Here is a 19,721-nt window from a genome sequence, read left to right on the forward strand (position 1 = left end):
TGATCTATCAAGGACGTGTTTTTTTTTTTTTCTTAACAAAGTGAGTACAAGTCCGATTAAAACAACAGTACTCATCGGGTAATTAAGGGTTATGGACAAAGCTATTGACAGATTGGAGTGTGCTGAGATTTGGCATTCACTGTAATAATCACTTTGTGACGATCAGTTATGACAAGATTTATAAACCTGAAGATGTTGTGTTATTGGGCCAGTTACATCACCTACTGTTGTTTAGTAGGATTCTTACCATTAGCTTGTGCATCTCCTGCACATCAATAAAAGGCTGGTAACTTGGAAGTGCTTGTGCCGCGGTGCGTGGGGCTTCTCCACTGCACAGCTATGTCCCCAGGATGTGGTAGCTGTTGTGCATACTAATACTAAGGACTCCTGGCTCCCTTGTCTTCCCTTGCATAAATCTCTGCTCCATGTCATGTAGTTAGGGTGTCACATTTCATAGATTTTAAAATATTTTTTAATGTGATGATTGAGAGCAATACCAATCTGCTCCAGTGAAGATTTTTAGGATGGGGAGAATGCCTGGGAGTGTTAGGCAATTTGAATGTGATTCCTCTCCGATCCAGTGAGAAGTTTTGAGTTAGGTAAAGTACCTGAGGGTGGAAGGTGACTAGAGTGTGATGCCAGAGCCTGGATGAGGACTTGGGGGATGGAGGGACTATCTGATAGTGCTAGACAATTCGGTTGTGGTGACAGTTCCAGGATGGGGACTTGGTATGCTCTTAGAGTGCCTGGGAATGGTATTCAGTTTGAGATCAAATGTCAGGGGCTAGTACCAGATACTGATAGATAATTTAAGGTTGATGCCAGTCTGCTTGGATGAAGACTTGGGGGCTGAATTGGGTACCAGAGAGTGAAAGTTGTTGAATTGTCATCTTTCCATACTTTATGATAAGACAAGGCTCTGCACAAATGACCAATTATCTGTTGTGGATTTCCTAGGCTGTAATCATGCTGGTAGGTAGGATGACATGTTTTGGCCATAAAATGTGCATTATGGGGTTTAAAAAGAAATCGTAGAAACATTTCTTTCCAGATTTGTAGCTTATTTGTTGTATTGCTTGGATGGTTAATTAGAAAAATAGTGTCAACGATTTGAAACTTCCTTGTCTACTTTCACTGACATTTTGTATTATTGCATGTATCCCAGTGGACAGATTGGTTTAATTCTCCTCCGCTGTCACTGAATAGGCGATTCCAGAAATCAAAGGGGATGCTTTTATTTAGCAGGATGTTTCTAACATGATGTATGACATGATTTTAGTCATAAAATGGTTCAATTAAAATATCTATGTAGTTCAACTATTCATAGTTTACTCAAAAACTAATTTATTATCTCTAAAGAATTGATTAGACTTTAAAATCATGATTATTCCAGAATATTTTAGGATTAATTAAGAAGAGTTTTATAGATAGTTATTAATTAATTTAATACTGTTAGTGAATTGGCAAAAAAAATTGAAAGAAGTTTAAGGTTCATATTCAGTTTTAAAAAATAAAAAAAGGTTAGGTGGAATTTGAATTTAAAGATTTGCTTTGAGAATTAATTAACAATATTGATTTGATCAATTACTATAAATAGACTGTTGGTTTTTTGCTCCATGACATCAGAGCTAATTGTGGAACACAACCACATCTGAACAAGATGAACTGTCATTGGTGATTGATCAATAGGTCAAAGGTCAAGGCCTCCTCAGCATGACCCCTATGTGTAAATGCTCTGCATGCATTTCATGTTGCAGAAAGAATACTGGAAGTGATGTTCAGGATAGTTTCTGTGTCTCTGTTTGGGTCTATGGGGTATAAGACTGATGGTAGACCGTGAAGGAGTTTCTGTTTGGGTCTATGGGGTTGAAGACTGATGGTAGACTGAGAAGGGGTGTCTGGTTCTGTGGGGTTGAAGACTGATGGTAGACTGAGGAGGGGTATCTGGGTCTGTGGGGTTGAAGACTGATGGTAGACTGTGGAGGGGTGTCTGGGTCTGTGGGGTTGAAGACTGATGGTAGACTGTGGAGGGGTATCTGGGTCTGTGGGGTTGAAGACTGATGGTAGACTGAGAAGGGGTATCTGGGTCTGTGGGGTTGAAGACTGATGGTAGACTGTGGAGGGGTGTCTGGGTCTGTGGGGTTGAAGACTGATGGTAGACTGTGGAGGGGTGTCTGGGTCTGTGGGGTTGAAGACTGATGGTAGACTGAGGAGGGGTGTCTGGGTCTGTGGGGTATAAGACTGATGGTAGACTGGGGAGGGGTATCTGGGTCTGTGGGGTTGAAGACTGATAGTAGACTGTGGAGGGGTGTCTGGGTCTGTGGGGTTGAAGACTGATGGTAGACTGAGGAGGGGTGTCTGGGTCTGTGGGGTTGAAGACTGATGGTAGACTGTGGAGGGGTGTCTGGGTCTGTGGGGTTGAAGACTGATGGTAGACTGTGGAGGGGTCTCTGGGTCTGTGGGGTTGAAGACTGATGGTAGACTGTGGAGGGGTATCTGGGTCTGTGGGGTTGAAGACTGGTGCTAGACTGAGGAGGGGTCTCTGTTTATTGTAAACAGGTTATCTCCCTAATGTTTATTGTAGGAAATAAATCTGGTGCAGGTTTCTGATCAATCAGTGCAATTTATACCGTTCACAATTTGATTCAGTGATTTTGAATCTTTCTCTGCACTTTTACAACATTTAAAGTACTCACAGCAGCCTCATTTAAGTGATTGCAACAGAATACAAAATTTGCAGGAAAATGCAAAAAGAACAGGCAGCCATGAACATTAATCTTGGACTGCAGATGATGAATCCGATGATAATCGATTTGGAATAGCTTCTTTGGAACTATACTAGGACATGGAGGGAGTAGGGAAGGTATTGATAAATGTATAGCTAGGTCAAGGTCAGAAATACCCAAATATTTAAACCCAAGTTTGTCTGCTTCCAAATAAAAACACAAGACATATGATGTTGATCAACTCGCAGACTTCCTGTATTTAATCATGAAATACCAGTAAATCTTGTGTTTTTTTAAAGTTCTCTATAAATACATACATTTGTATATCTTATCCCACAGAGGAATATTTTTCTTGTTGCTTTTCAATTCAATATAATCCTGCATGTTTCATAACAGATACAGAAGTTTTGGGACATTCTATTCCCAAGTTGGCAATATTTTGAAATTTTTTATTTCTAAATGATAAATATCACATTTCCGTCACTTCTGTACATATGATTACATGGTGATGTCGGTGGTACCATGAGTATAAGATAGCTCATCCAATAAACATCCATATGGCAAGGGATATACATCATAGAAACCCCATTAAGATTTTATTGAACAAATTTGCATCATTCAGTTTGACCTTTGTTTATGCTCTGGGATATTCTGTATAGAAACATTCTGGAACAAAAAACACAAGAATTCAAACCCAGCAGTCATAAAAGCAGGGAAGTATATTTGATAAGGAGAGCTTGAAGCCATGAAGATTGAAATAGCAATTAATTGTTCAAATCTCCCTGAAGGCTGATGTTCCCTGTATCAATTCAAATTTAGATGTTATTATTTTACATCTATTTTAAACGGTTTGCAGGGCGATATGTGATATGTATGTTTTGCAACACATAACAGGCATCTAAAAGGCATCTGGGAGCGCTATTTAAATTTTAGTGTCGTGTATCCCCCCAGGTGCAACGTCGCTAAATCTTGGGGATTTTAACTGATGCAAAAGAACACAGTCTCTGCATTTGGATTGCTTTTAGATAATTCGTTACTACAGGTTTTGTCTTTCAACCAATCAGTTTCAAGCTTTCAAAATCTGCAAAAACCAATCAAATGCAGATTTAGAACCATCTTGCCCAATCGATGTCAATTCCAAGCGTTTGTCCAATTACATTAAGTTGGTTCTACCTGGAATGCATCTCATGCTGTAAGTAACAGAATTTTTCAAAGTAACATTTTGTAGCACATAGAACTGACTGTACTTCATTAAAGAAGACAAAATATAGCCTGGTAACATTATTTGTATGTTGGGTGCTCTTTGGTGTTTATATTGTTATTGATGTGAGTAAAAACTTAACAAACTCACTAAACTGTTGCTTTAGAGAACTAGGATCTTCAGAAGTTTGTTTTTCTCAGTTTTACTGATGCTTAATTTTTATTGTGCCAGCATTTAGGAAGATAAAGGATTTTCCTGAATTTTCCCTGGATTCAAACCCTGGTCTCTAACTTTTCAGAAGTTTTCAATGTTAAAAACCTTTTTATACTTCAAAATTGAGGAAAATTTGTATATATTTAAACGTGCGTAGCAATTTTTTTTTTATAATTAGCAGTGGTGAAAAAAGAAATAAAACTATTGGATGTTAGGTAGAAGAATTGCTATTCTGAACATGATATATTGAAAAATAATTTATTGAAAAAAAAATTAACAAATTCATACAGATCAATATTTTCGAAGAATAATAGATAATGTAAACAGCTTTCATTTGTCTTTCTGCAGAATCTGAAGTTCTGTCTGTAATTTGTAATTGTCATCGACCAATCGGATGTAACATTTTTTTTCAGTCGTTATGACAGTGCTAAGGATATAGGCAATTGGTTTTACATGCTCGGCCTAGTACTTTATTCAGATATATTTATAGATGTCATTTTTCAAAATACGATGTTGATTTCAGTCATTTTATAAAATGTTTCAGAATAATTTGATTCTGGATGGGTATGCCTTGCTAATCAGCCTTATGAAATATCTATGCAGCCCTATCACCAGGAGCTGTCGTAGGAGATCTGCACACCCATATATACACAAATAGATATTGAGAATTTGTGCACTAGTTGGTAAATGAGATGTAAATTTGAATCACTGGCTCGCTGATAGTTCGGAACAAAGGAACATAATTCAGCACATTCTGCTAAACTTAATATCACCGTCCTTGCTGTCATTGTAATTCTTCAGATATCCGGAGAATTAATAATTCTCAAAATAGGAAATGTCGATAATCCTGAATTTGCACATGTGACTAGATTTGTATAATTTTGTGTATTCTTGGGGAGGTGGGGGAAATGAGTGTTTTTGTTTTTGATTTTGGATGGGTTGTTTTTGTTTTTGGATGTGGATGAGTGTTTGTAATATTTTTGACCATATATGGACTTGGGCTGATGAAGAAACAAGAATTGGAATGTCTCTTCAGATTGTTTTCAACTGGCCCCGCAAAACTGTCATAAAAATGGCTCTGCCTCATCACAATTTGCATTTTCCATTTGCAAAAGATGTGCAAATTGTGATGTACTTAACATGCGCAGGGTTGAGCACGAGATCAAATTAAATTTGTGAAGTATTTATTGGTTTACAGTAACATGCATTTTACTGTCAGCGTTTATTGCCATAGTAACGTGATTGAAATGTAAATGCTATGTGTCAACAATTATTTCTGTTATGAGGGCCCTGGCTTGCACTTAATTTCTGTGCATTTTCTAGCCATAAGTATCCCCAAGCACAAGTTACTTTCTCAAAAGAGATAAAATTTATTGTCCCCCTTTGTGCTGTTTCCATGCGAGTATGTTTACTTTTCTGTATCTTTTTTCTCCCTAGTGGAGATTTCTTTGTTGTAGCAATGTGCCAGTCCAACTGTTCTATTCGATTTTGTTTTTATGGCACACAACCCATTGAAAAGCCACGCTTATGGTATACGTCCTTTCACTGTAAATGCTTATTGTAAACTATTGTAGTAAGATGATTTTCTATTGTAAAGAAGAAATGAGTCATCGAACAATTAATGAGATTCATACGATGATAATGACCCCAGCACTGAAGCGGCAGGTGTTCGCTTATATAAATCAATTTTACTGCTGCATTCATACCCCATTGTGATGACGAAATTGATCTCTCGATTAGCCTGGGATTGATAGTTAGATAAAAACCATTTTACATAGGCCCATCTTAATGAAGAGTTATGTGTGTTCTAACCCAAGGATAACATCCCATTACAATTGTTTTAGTATAAATACATTCAGTGTTATAAACAATATTTTTCCTGGAGTTGTCCATTAGACTTTATGAGTTGGGGCACCTGCTAACAATGAAAAACACTAATATGTATGTAAATGTATAATGACAGGTCCACAACTAACCTGATGTAAGAAAACCGTGGCTACAATAACCGTTCTATCCCAGCTTTTCTCCATCTCTGTAAACACTGATTAACAAGAACCTTTCTGCTTGACTGTGTAACAAAGAAATGATTGGTTTCTGTATCGGGGTGCATTCAATACGCCTAATTGGTGTATGTAGGGTATTGTTGACTTGTTCTATATAGTGGGTATTTAAATTTGATTTTTAATCCTCACTATAATTAAACATTGATTAATCCACGCTGCCACACACAATACAGCCAGGGTAGGGTTTGCCTTACTGCATCCTGGGTATTTTGTATCTGGCCCAGCATCGGTTGCAGATCAGCAATTACTGATGGTAGGTCATATTAGATTAACCAATTGCCAACACTGTACCTGTCTGCAAATAAAATTACTGTACTTATCAATGGACGAGATAAGTACAATTTATTGGAAAACCGATATTTGGATAAAAATTCTATTCCTCTTGTAATTATTGCCTGTGGTAGTAATCAGTGTTCAAATAGATTAGTTTTTTTGTTGATTTTCCATTTTGTTTTGTTGTATTATCAGTTCACTTGGATTATCTTTAATATTTTAATGATGATAAAAGGTTGAATTGAACAGATATTTTGATGAGGATTGCAAATTAATCGTGAAATTAAAGTCATTAGTTAGGTTATACATTAAAAAATTATGATCAATTAAACATGTTTTGATGAGGCAAGGATTTGTGGATGAAAAGCATTTTATTTGTCATTATAGAAATTGCAGAAAACAATTAACTATCATTATGAGGTTTGATGTTGTTTTAAATTCTTAAGACAAATCCATAGCTTTCAAATTGTTCCCTAAATCCACTGAATGTTTCTTCATCAATTTTAGAGTCACACAAACTTCGTTTGAAGTGAAGTTGAAAGTCTTGCTACTGAGTTGTTCTGGTCCCAGAGGTAACCGGTCTCCCAATACATCAATGCTGTTTTAAATCTAATGTTTTGTTAGAATAATCCTGGGTTTAATTAATGATTTCATCCCCTTTGTATGTGAATTAGTCTGGCGGAAGATGTCCTTCTTAGAGGGATTAGATAAATACAGATAACTAACGTAGATTGACATGTATATCCATACACTGACATACAAACCTCTTATCAAAAACCCATCGAGATTACTTTCTATGTTACTCTATTGTCTGTTAATTAAAGCTGATTTCCAATCATTGCTTCATTACCATATATATTTGTAGATGAACCATAGGGACCTTGTTAGACCAGTGCAGAAAAAATAATGCCAATAAATTTGTTCTTTGATATATATATAATAGAAGGAATTGTAACCATGATATATATATAATATAAGGAATTGTAACCATGATATATATATAATATAAGGAATTGTAACCATGATATATATATAATAGAAGGAATTGTAACAATTCTTTTAACACTAACAAGATTGACTTTTGATAAATTGATAACTCAGTTACAGTTTCTTGTTTTAAATAATGAGTTTATAGATATCATAGAACGATTTCCTTTAAAAGCCACTGGCAGTTCTATATATTAAGATATTTAACAACTGTTGTAAGGACATTTAGCCTTCAACAACAGACTGACGGAGAAGCTGTTCTGTAGCTACAAGGGGTCCTCGTACAGCCAGTCATCCTTGGGGAACAGATTTCAAGTATGAGGATGTTACTATAAAAGCTGGGAGGGGATACAGATCCCGCATAAGACTTGCTTTCTTTTTAACTTTGTCTCAATTGTAACCTACAAAAGACTTGTTATGGCTGTAGAGAGAAATTTTATTGAGGTTTTCAGCTTCATTTTATACACAAATTTCTTTCCTTTGACAAATAGTACATGAAATTTTGACCCTTTTTATGGTTTTGGAAAATTTACATGATTGGTATCTTGATTACACAGAAGTATTGATCTTGTTTAGTGTGGGATTGGCTCGACTTATTCAAGGATGAATGGAACTTCAAATTATGTATAACTTTTGTAATCATTATAGTTTCAAAATGTGTTGATTTAATTAAAAAAAATGACAATGTAGCTTAAAAGAGAGATTTTATTTATTAGCCATTGGGAAGCAGATGTGATGAAGCTACCGAGTATTGACAGAAATGGCCGTGGCACCGTTGGTTGTAGTGTCCCACACACACGTACTTAGCTTCCATTGTAGCGTGGTCTGTGTGGACGTGTAGTGTTACATGTACCCTAGTAACAAAGAGTATGTATAAAGTCTAAGTCGTGGCCATGGAAACAATACATAGAGTGCACAGGAAATGTTTTAAACCAATCGTCAATGGCCATTTCTGCCAGGTGGGCTCCGTTTAGTGACACATAAAAATTGTATAGTAGCAACCATTCAAATTATGGCCCATTTAGAAATGTTGTCTTTTCAATTCTTTTGTTCGGGCGATAATAGAGAAATGGATTTGAATTTAAAAGGACGCCTATGTTCAAAATTACTCTTCAAATTTTATGTTCCATGTAGGTTGTAGATATAACAGAAATTCTTTTTAAATAGATAATGTCAGCTGAATGGATTCTTTGATAGGTCGACCATGAGACACAAATAATTCTGTTTATCTTTATGGCAAACATGCTTTCTGTTTACCTATGGTAGGTTTCTATGGTGATTTAAAATCTGTATTCAATCACAAACTCAAATATCTAAGAACCAAATATGTTTTGTATACATTGCTGAAATGATTTTCAAATGGAAAGATAAATATTTCAGCAGTATTTATTTGTGTTACAGAAACTTTACAACTTTTAAAATTAGTTGATTTGCTAAGATAAATATATATATCATATATATTTTTTTGAAATATATAATATAATAAGAAATAAACATTTTCCGTTATCAAGAAGTTATAAAATTGTATGTAACACCTGGTTAGTTTTAATCTGCATGTAGCTAGTTACAACTGGTGATCATATTTGGTTAATTGGATCATATTCGGTTGAATTATAGATAGAATTTATGACGGGGAGTTATAGTAACATGATGGTGACGACGAGGAGTTATTAAAGTAACATGATGGTGAGGACGGGGTGTTATAGTAACATGGTGGTGAGGACGGGGAGTTATTAAAGTAACATGGTGGTGAGGACGGGGTGTTATAGTAACATGATGGTGAGGACGGAGAGTTATAGTAACGTGATGGTGAGGACGAGGTGTTATAGTAACATGATGGTGAGGACGGGGAGTTATAGTAACGTGGTGGTGAGGACGGGGTGTTATAGTAACATGATGGTGAGGACGGAGAGTTATAGTAACATGATGGTGAGGACGGGGTGTTATAGTAACATGGTGGTGAGGACGGGGAGTTATAGTAACGTGATGGTGAGGACGGGGTGTTATAGTAACATGGTGGTGAGGACGGGGAGTTATAGTAACATGGTGGTGAGGACGGGGAGTTATTAAAGTAACATGGTGGTGAGGACGGGGTGTTATAGTAACATGATGGTGAGGACGGAGAGTTATAGTAACGTGATGGTGAGGACGAGGTGTTATAGTAACATGGTGGTGAGGACGAGGTGTTATAGTAACATGATGGTGATGACGGGGTGTTATAGTAACATGGTGGTGAGGACGGGGAGTTATAGTAACATGATGGTGAGGACGGGGAGTTATAGTAACATGATGGTGAGGACGGGGAGTTATAGTAACATGGTGGTGAGGATGGGGAGTTATAGTAACATGGTGGTGAGGACGGGGTGTTATAATAACATGATGGTAAGGACGGGGAGTTATAGTAACATGGTGGTGAGGACGGGGAGTTATAGTAACATGGTGGTGAGGACGGGGTGTTATAGTAACATGGTGGTGAGGACGGGGTGTTATAGTAACATGATGGTGAGGACGGGGTGTTATAGTAACATGATGGTGAGGACGGGGAGTTATTAAAGTAACATGATGGTGAGGACGGGGTGTTATAGTAACATGGTGGTGAGGACGGGGTGTTATAGTAACATGATGGTGTGGACGGGGTGTTATAGTAACATGATGGTGAGGACAGGGAGTTATTAAAGTAACATGATGGTGAGGACGGGGTGTTATAGTAACATGGTGGTGAGGACGGGGAGTTATAGAAACATGATGGTGAGGACAGGGTGTTATAGTAACGTGATGGTGAGGACGGGGAGTTATAGTAACGTGATGATGAGGACGGGGTGTTATAATAACATGATGGTGAGGACGAGGAGTTATAGTAACGTGATGATGAGGACGGGGAGTTATAGTAACATGGTGGTGAGGACGGGGTGTTATAGTAACATGGTGGTGAGGACGGGGTGTTATAGTAACATGATGGTGAGGACGGGGTGTTATAGTAACATGGTGGTGAGGACGGGGAGTTATAGTAACATGATGGTGAGGACGGGGTGTTATAGTAACATGGTGGTGAGGACAGGGTGTTATAGTAACATGGTGGTGAGGACGGGGAGTTATAGTAACATGATGGTGAGGACGGGGTGTTATAGTAACATGGTGGTGAGGACGGGGTGTTATAGTAACATGGTGGTGAGGACGGGGAGTTATAGTAACATGATGGTGAGGACGGGGAGTTATAGTAACATGATGGTGAGGACGGGGAGTTATAGTAACATGATGGTGAGGACAGGGAGTTATAGTAACATGGTGGTGAGGACGGGGAGTTATAGTAACATGATGGTGAGGACGGGGAGTTATAGTAACATGGTGGTGAGGACGGGGAGTTATAGTAACATGGTGGTGAGGACGGGGAGTTATAGTAACATGGTGGTGAGGACGGGGTGTTATAGTAACATGGTGGTGAGGACGGGGAGTTATAGTAACATGATGGTGAGGACGGGGAGTTATAGTAACATGGTGGTGAGGACGAGGAGTTATAGTAACATGGTGGTGAGGACGGGGAGTTATAGTAACATGATGGTGAGGACGGGGAGTTATAGTAACATGGTGGTGAGGACGGGGTGTTATAGTAACATGATGGTGAGGACGGGGAGTTATAGTAACGTGATGGTGAGGACGGGGAGTTATAGTAACATGGTGGTGAGGACGGGGTGTTATAGTAACATGATGGTGAGGACAGGGAGTTATAGTAACATGGTGGTGAGGACGGGGAGTTATAGTAACGTGATGGTGAGGACGGGGAGTTATAGTAACATGATGGTGAGGACAGGGAGTTATAGTAACATGGTGGTGAGGACGGGGAGTTATAGAAACATGATGGTGAGGACAGGGTGTTATAGTAACGTGATGGTGAGGACGGGGAGTTATAGTAACGTGATGATGAGGACGGGGTGTTATAATAACATGATGGTGAGGACGAGGAGTTATAGTAACGTGATGATGAGGACGGGGAGTTATAGTAACATGGTGGTGAGGACGGGGTGTTATAGTAACATGGTGGTGAGGACGGGGTGTTATAGTAACATGATGGTGAGGACGGGGTGTTATAGTAACGTGATGGTGAGGACGGGGAGTTATAGTAACATGATGGTGAGGACGGGGTGTTATAGTAACATGGTGGTGAGGACGGGGAGTTATAGTAACATGATGGTGAGGACGGGGTGTTATAGTAACATGGTGGTGAGGATGGGGAGTTATAGTAACATGGTGGTGAGGACGGGGTGTTATAGTAACATGGTGGTGAGGACGGGGAGTTATAGTAACATGATGGTGAGGACGGGGAGTTATAGTAACATGATGGTGAGGACGGGGTGTTATAGTAACATGGTGGTGAGGACAGGGAGTTATAGTAACATGATGGTGAGGACGGGGAGTAAGTTATAGTAACATGTGGTGAGGACGGGGAGTTATAGTAACATGATGGTGAGGACGGGGAGTTATAGTAACATGGTGGTGAGGACGGGGTGTTATAGTAACATGGTGGTGAGGACGGGGAGTTATAGTAACATGATGGTGAGGACGGGGAGTTATAGTAACATGGTGGTGAGGACGAGGAGTTATAGTAACATGGTGGTGAGGACGGGGAGTTATAGTAACATGATGGTGAGGACGGGGAGTTATAGTAACATGGTGGTGAGGACGGGGTGTTATAGTAACATGATGGTGAGGACGGGGAGTTATAGTAACGTGATGGTGAGGACGGGGAGTTATAGTAACATGGTGGTGAGGACGGGGTGTTATAGTAACATGATGGTGAGGACGGGGAGTTATAGTAACATGATGGTGAGGACAGGGAGTTATAGTAACATGGTGGTGAGGACGGGGAGTTATAGTAACGTGATGGTGAGGACGGGGAGTTATAGTAACATGATGGTGAGGACGGGGAGTTATAGTAACATGGTGGTGAGGACGGGGTGTTATAGTAACATGGTGGTGAGGACGGGGAGTTATAGTAACATGGTGGTGAGGACAGGGAGTTATAGTAACATGATGGTGAGGACGGGGAGTTATAGTAACATGATGGTGAGGACGGGGAGTTATAGTAACATGATGGTGAGGACGGGGAGTTATAGTAACATGATGGTGAGGACGGGGAGTTATAGTAACGTGATGATGAGGACGGGGTGTTATAGTAACATGGTGGTGAGGACGGGGAGTTATAGTAACATGGTGGTGAGGACGAGGAGTTATAGTAACGTGATGGTGAGGACGGGGAGTTATAGTAACATGATGGTGAGGACGGGGAGTTATAGTAACGTGATGGTGAGGACGGGGAGTTATAGTAACATGGTGGTGAGGACGGGGAGTTATAGTAACATGGTGGTGAGGACGAGGAGTTATAGTAACGTGATGGTGAGGACGGGGAGTTATAGTAACATGATGGTGAGGACGAGGAGTTATAGTAACGTGATGGTGAGGAAGGGGAGTTATAGTAACATGATGGTGAGGACGGGGAGTTATAGTAACGTGATGGTGAGGAAGGGGAGTTATAGTAACGTGGTGGTGAGGACGGGGAGTTATAGTAACATGGTGGTGAGGACGAGGAGTTATAGTAACGTGATGGTGAGGACGGGGTGTTATAGTAACATGGTGGTGAGGACGGGGAGTTATAGTAACATGATGGTGAGGACGGGGAGTTATAGTAACATGATGGTGAGGACGGGGAGTTATAGTAACGTGATGGTGAGGAAGGGGAGTTATAGTAACGTAATGGTGGGGATGAGATGACGGGATGTGATGGGATGAAGGAGAGGGTAATTATACAGGAAAGATGGAGAATTATATCTAAATATTGATATAAGAGTTAGGATAGGGTAAAGTTCATATAATAAATCTGGGGAGGGAGAAGAAATAGTTTGTATGATAATGAGTGTGGGGGGGGGGGAGGAGTATTTGATGGAACAGCAAAGTTCGGTGTCAGTCTTGGAGATGTATACCCAGGCTACTGGATTCCTTTGTGTCTGGCAGTGTTGGACAGGCTATTGTGCCAGGACAGCCTCCCTGTATACTATTGTACACTGTGTGGCTGCTTTGTCACCTCTGACCCTCCGGCTGTAAGCACAATGGCATTGTTTTCTTAGGCCATGGACTGTTTAAAATCAAATGTTTGAAGAATGATTCAAATACATGATACTTGATGCTAAATATAATCTTTTGGTTGGCTTCGTATCCGAGACAACCAATTCAAAGATAGGTGCGGTGTTGTTAAGTACTCGTTTAACGGCAGCCGTCCCTACCTATAACATATAATCTGCAGATTAAATATACTCCAGAAAATGTCTAGAGAATATGACAGATGTCCATGTTTACATACTTACCAATAAATTCAAACAAAGAGACAAGCGTGATGTCATATCTCCTCTGGATAAGGCTAGGCTATGTATAGGTAGATGGAGAGAACACTGCTGTTTGTATTGGTCGAGGCGGCCCAGGCCGACATATGGCGTTTCCTGGCTATACACACAATGCAGCTCAAGGTAATATACTTTTGCACCTTGTTCCACTTTATGTTACTAGGAAACCAAACAATGACACAAATCTAGTCATAAAAAACTCGGGTTTTAAATCTGGAGGATGATATATACACAAGATGGTTACACACAGGTAAAAACACAATGCTCTCTGTTCCATTGTTTGATGTCACTTTATTTCAGTCATTTCCTATATAAAGAATGTAGACACAACAAAGAGTTAAACATTCTATGAAAAAATGCTTTGATGAAATTATATAAACTATATTATAAAAGATTACAATTGTGCTATTTAACAGATCTAGGCAAGCAATTAAGACTTAATTTGTCTGACAAAAGAAATTATAAATTATTAATCTATTTTACATTATACAGATGGATTTGATTTTCAGCATTGTCAAGGTATTGAACTACTGCTTATATTGAAATATAAGCTCAGTATTGATCTCGGTTGGTTATACATGAATCATCCGCTTCATAGTCATTCATGAAAGAACTATAGATGCATTTACAATGTAATGAAACATGAGGTTGTTTTTAAGTGAAGTCACCCACACGTATATATTGTGGCAGGGTTAGAACCAGATGACGATTCTCTGCGTTCATTGGTAACAAATCCTGGCTGGTCGGTATCCCTTGGGGTTAATAGAGCGGCCTCGGAGGAAACCTGACTAAGTCGCACGCATTAAATATAGATCTGTTAGATGTATGTTGCCTGCTATGGGGGCTGATAGCACTATTGATACTAGGTAAACAAAATAATGGTGTCCAATAAAAAAAACAGATTTGTATAAAATTATAAAATACTCACTTTCTGTTATATAAATATATTGAATTATTACAGAATAAGTGTATGGATGTGATATTTATCATTCTCTTGTCTCCACACTTGAATTTGAATGATTTTTGTCTATATGGATTATGTAACTGCACATACCAATATATAATGGCCAATCAGCTGGTTTTGGTAGATTATATTTCTGTTTACCATGTATTTATCCAACATGGTGATAAAAAAAAATGTATCTGCCAACTTGAGACAATATTGGTGTACAAATGACACATTGATCGGAGCAGATGACCAAACCATTTATATAGGCTTTGTTGTAAAAAAGTGAATCACACGTACCCAATCTATATGAATCACTGGTATGACTTGGAAACTAGTCACTTACAGATCACTTCTATATATGGGCATATTTAATACAAGATGCTAAGGTGCCATATAGTGCAGTAGTTATTTTGAAGATCATTCTTCATAGGTAGCACTTAAATGCATCTTACAGCTAGTTGTATCTGTAGTTTACGTTAAATTGTCTCTTGGTGACTTTCTTATCTGTACATTGGATTACTAATTCCTTTGGATCATTTCATTTTCAGTAAGTACTAACTTTCAGAATTGAAATTGTTCCTAATATTTCTCAGTGTTGGTTTGTAATTTTGTTAATATAATTAGACTAAAACTTGTTAATATAGAATTCCATTTTTAGGTCCAAAATTTGTTATAGGAGTTAAAAATAATAAGGTTGCACCAAATTTGGGGATTTTTTTAACTTATTTGACAAGTACCAGTAAGCTGAAATTTGCTTCAAGCTTGTTTTTCTTTAAGTTTTGCTCTATATACTTTATTTTAAATTAATATATTATGTTTTTACTTTATTCATAAATTGCCAAATATTTAAATGTCCTTGAAATCATGCCATTCTTTGTGACCTTAATAGATTATTTTTAAATCAACCTGCTTTGTAATGCTATTTTATTTGTTTCTATTTAGGTAATCTGTTTCCAGGACATGGATGCTGTTGTATTTGTAGTAGTTCTCATGGCTTCATTAGTGAGCGGTCCTCATGAATATTTTAACAAAATTGAGAATGACTAAACTGACACTGAAGTTGACCGTTTTATGCAGTCATTTACTCGTATTTGATTTTCATTCAAGTACCCCTCTGGTTTCTCTGGAATCAATTAACTTTCAATCTCGTGACATAATTATGTGACTTTTGATTACAGGAAAGTTTTTAAATTGTTACATTTATAAGATAAAATTCCATCATGGCTCTATTTGTAATTTTCTGGATATTGATTTTGATATAAGTATTTAAGATATGTTAATGATTCATTTTATCAGAAAAAGAAATGATCCTTTATTTTCTGCACATCTGATGTTTTTTATCTTTCATGTTGACTCATCATATATTTTTTATTCTAGATTAAGGAGTTATTTAAAGATGCTACATGGCCGACAGTGTATACACTGCTTCTCTCAAAATGTTTAAAATGACACCATCGAGTAGATCTAATTAAGACCAGCCAATTACAAAAATAATAAAAACCATGAAAAGTCATAATAAGGCTGAAAGTTACATAGAAAATATGGAGGCTCTGCACAATCTGCTGGATGCAATAATTATTCAGTCACTTTAAATTTCAAAGATTAGATTAGAAGTCTTTGGAGGGGTGTAATAGCATTAAGTATGTATAGCCTATTGTTGTTTTCAATCAGTCATAATTACTCTTTGAGACGTAGCACCTTTGAATAAGAATTATTCGAAACTATAACAGCATATAATATCATCCCTACTACAGATAAGTGATAATAAATAAAAATAAAAATTGGACAACACATCTTTTCATCTCTGAAGAATCGCCAAGATGTGACGAAAGTGTTAAGAAATGTTTTTCTTTTTCTTACATATTTGTATAGACAAGATATTTCTGTGACTGCATGATGTGCTGATAAATTTCTGAAATGTACATCGTTTTGTGTTTGGTTTGACTTGGTTAACTTATATGGAATTTCCCATTGTATCTTTACAGAAATGAATGAACGCGGAGGATCACAACCTGTTGACTATGTCTCATTATAATGGAAATTGAGCCATTCTCCTTCATCAGAAGTCCTGCAAAAGGTGATTTAGAGACATTTTCGTGCATCAGAAACCAAAGTGATTTGGAGAAGTTTTCCTACATACGAAGCCCTCCAGAAACGTTTTCGATACCTTGTGTGCCTGTGAGATCCGAGCCCAGCCCCTCTCGTCCACCGCAATCTAGTCAGAGATTTTCCACCCCCAATATGGTGGTGGATCTTCAGTCTCAGAACCCCTGTGTGGTTACTGCAGATCCATCTGTGCAGTCGTCGCCACATGACTACAAGCTTCTTCCCCAGGAAGTGTCTCCGCGAACTGCATCGCATGACTACAAACTTCTGCAGCAAGACATATCACCCCGTTCTGCGTCACATGACTACAACAAACCATTGTTGACTGACGTTTCCCCAAGGTCAAATGACTCCTACAAACCATGTCCCCAGGACATTTCCCCAAGGTCAAATTTGAGTGAATGTAACAAACGCCAGCAGCAGCAAGAACAGTTCTCCCCAAAGGGAGGCTCCCTTGAGTATGAACACAATCGTAACCTATCCCTACGCACTTCTTCTCATGACTACCGTCTTTTGCCACCAGAGGGCATGATGACACCAAGTCCTGATAACCCACCCTCCATTGACCACTCTGACATCCCTCAAAATGAAGTATTATCTTTAAAAGGCATGAACACTCCTAAAAATAGCCCCCCACAGCTGTCTCCGAAACAGCTTGACTTGGACCATGGGCGGTTTGATTGTGGTCCAAAACAAATGGATTATGATAATATGGATCAAAACAGCGGATCAGACCAATCTCCGTGTCAGACTCCAGAGAAGCATCGGTCCCGGCGTAAGCAAACTATTGAAGACATTGTGCGCCGAATGAAAGGATCAGAAAACGGTTACTATAGTGACAGTGAAGAAGAGGAGGAAGATGATGGGGAGGACACTCTGAATGGATCTATTTCCATGGATATGCACAATGGTGACCCAAAACTGGGTGATAGTATGTGCGGTATGAGGTGTGGGCAGGATGAAGTGGATGGGGCTCCTATGCAGATATCAGGCCTTAAGGCTAGCGACAAAGACAGGCAACCTTGTATTAACAATGGGTCCGCAGGCAGTGGAACCATGGGAAACGGTCTGGATGGAATGTCCTATAAAAACGGCAGCATTTCCTTAGATACAGAGAACATCCAACCAGACCATATGCGACAAATGGAAAATGGCAAGGACAACAAAGATGGTTGTGAAAATAAAGATATGTCACCTGAACGACAACAGATCAATGCTATCATGGACAAAGTAGCTGAGATCACAGGAGGGAACAAATCGCAAGACTTCAACACTCCCAAACAGAACGGAAACTGGTTTCACGGAGCATTCAATAGCCTTCCTTTGTTTCCCTTTCCTCCTAGTCCCTTGGAACATCATCTCAATCCAAACTTTCTTCCGATGTTTGACGGCAAATTTCCTTCGTCACAAGAGGTTGAGAAAGATTATCTCAAATGTCAATTTTGTGAAAGGACATTCCGACGCCAAAAGAACTTAGAAAACCATATCGAGAACACTCACCACGGGAAGACCACAGCAAGAAGAAAATCATCAGATAGCAATGACATGTATTTCAAATGTACACATTGCCCCTATACCACCAAGCATCAGAGTAACCTGTACGTCCATCTTCGCATACATACTGGTAAGTGCTTGATAGTACAATGTCTGCCAAGGTCAACCTGTATAAATTACCCTGCATATCATAGGTTACATGTCTTGATGAATTGTGTCTATTCTTTCTTATACACATACAAGAAACATTGTTTTGACTATGTAACACAATGTGCTGTAAAATCAAATTTCTTCAAGGTAACGAAGGCATCGGACTTAAGGCAGAGGTAACTTTTTAAGCAATATGTAAAAGTGATTTCAACTGATCCATCGATAGAAAAATATTTTGACACAATTAGCATTTACCTTGCTAAAAACAATTAGTTACTAATTTCAGTATCCTGATCAAGTTCATTAACCTCGGGGAATAATCAAGCTAATTAATCTTGAGGAAATTTATGTTGATAAAATTGTTTGTGAGTTTCAATGTCCTTGGAACTGCTAAAGTAAAAAAAAAATTGTCCAGGGATTACATTAATTACCTTCAGCACCTGTTTTAATGGTTCCAAGTCAAAGATGAGGTTAAAATAAGGTGTGATACAGATACTTCACCAATCTTCAGTCCGTGTGTCCTTATCTAGACTAAATTTTTTCTTTTAAACAGCTGACAGAATTTTGAAAACCTTCAGAAATGTTTTAATTCTTCATAAAATAATGAAAAGTTAGTTAGTTAATCTAAAGATTTTTTCCCAAGTGGGTTTACTGGCCAAGGAATTTCCTTTTTTCTTTTGGTTTTCATTTTGATCAGTAAAAAGCAGTGTGGTTTGAAATTAATAGTCGTTAAGAATTGGATATGAAACTGAGGCTTCCTGCTATTGGGTCCTCAAGATGATGATTAAACATCATTCATAACAGAATTGTTCAAATGACCCAACTCAATATTCACATTTGTTGGTGCAAAAATATTGTATTTTGTTGTAATTTCAAAAAGCTAACCTAAAATTTCAAAACAGAATACAAATTTATAAAATTAACTAAATTTTAGTGAAAATATTATAGCTTGATTTATATTTGTTGTCAATTCAACTTAAAAAATTGATTAACAATTTTAAATTCATTTAAATCGTCATATATGTCAGTTTCTAGAAAATAAATTAGAAAACTTAAATTGTGTATGGATTGAATGGGAAAAACTTGTCTGTTTTATGAAACTTGTGGAACTCTGCAGAAGTCTGATCACATGTTTCTGATTACGTAAGATTGCAGGAATTTAATGGT

At 38.2% G+C, this 19,721-nt stretch overlaps 2 protein-coding genes across 3 annotated transcripts in view; one reads left to right on the forward strand and one right to left on the reverse strand.

The window, feature by feature from the left end:
• Window positions 1-19,721, forward strand: part of LOC117336384 (myoneurin-like) — a 68,063-nt gene that overhangs the window by 39,675 nt on the left and 8,667 nt on the right. For both annotated transcript variants that reach the window (XR_004534594.1, XM_033896888.1), the window contains exon 3: window positions 16,790-18,534. Coding sequence is in view for 1 of the 2 variants with exons in the window: in XM_033896888.1 (XP_033752779.1) it covers window positions 16,839-18,534 (1,696 nt within the window). In the remaining variant the exon portion in view is untranslated. The remainder of the gene's footprint in view (window positions 1-16,789; window positions 18,535-19,721) is intronic.
• LOC117336665 (leucine-rich repeat extensin-like protein 5) lies at window positions 547-13,571 on the reverse strand. Its single transcript, XM_033897273.1, has 4 exons — window positions 13,547-13,571; window positions 12,339-13,286; window positions 10,356-10,739; window positions 547-746 (listed from the first exon to the last, which is right to left on the reverse strand). The coding sequence occupies exons 1-4, from the start codon at window positions 13,569-13,571 to the stop codon at window positions 547-549; spliced, it is 1,557 nt and encodes a 518-aa protein (XP_033753164.1).

This window comes from Pecten maximus, chromosome 10 (assembly GCF_902652985.1).
Source record: "Pecten maximus chromosome 10, xPecMax1.1, whole genome shotgun sequence".
NCBI classification, from domain to species: Eukaryota; Metazoa; Mollusca; class Bivalvia; order Pectinida; family Pectinidae; genus Pecten; species Pecten maximus.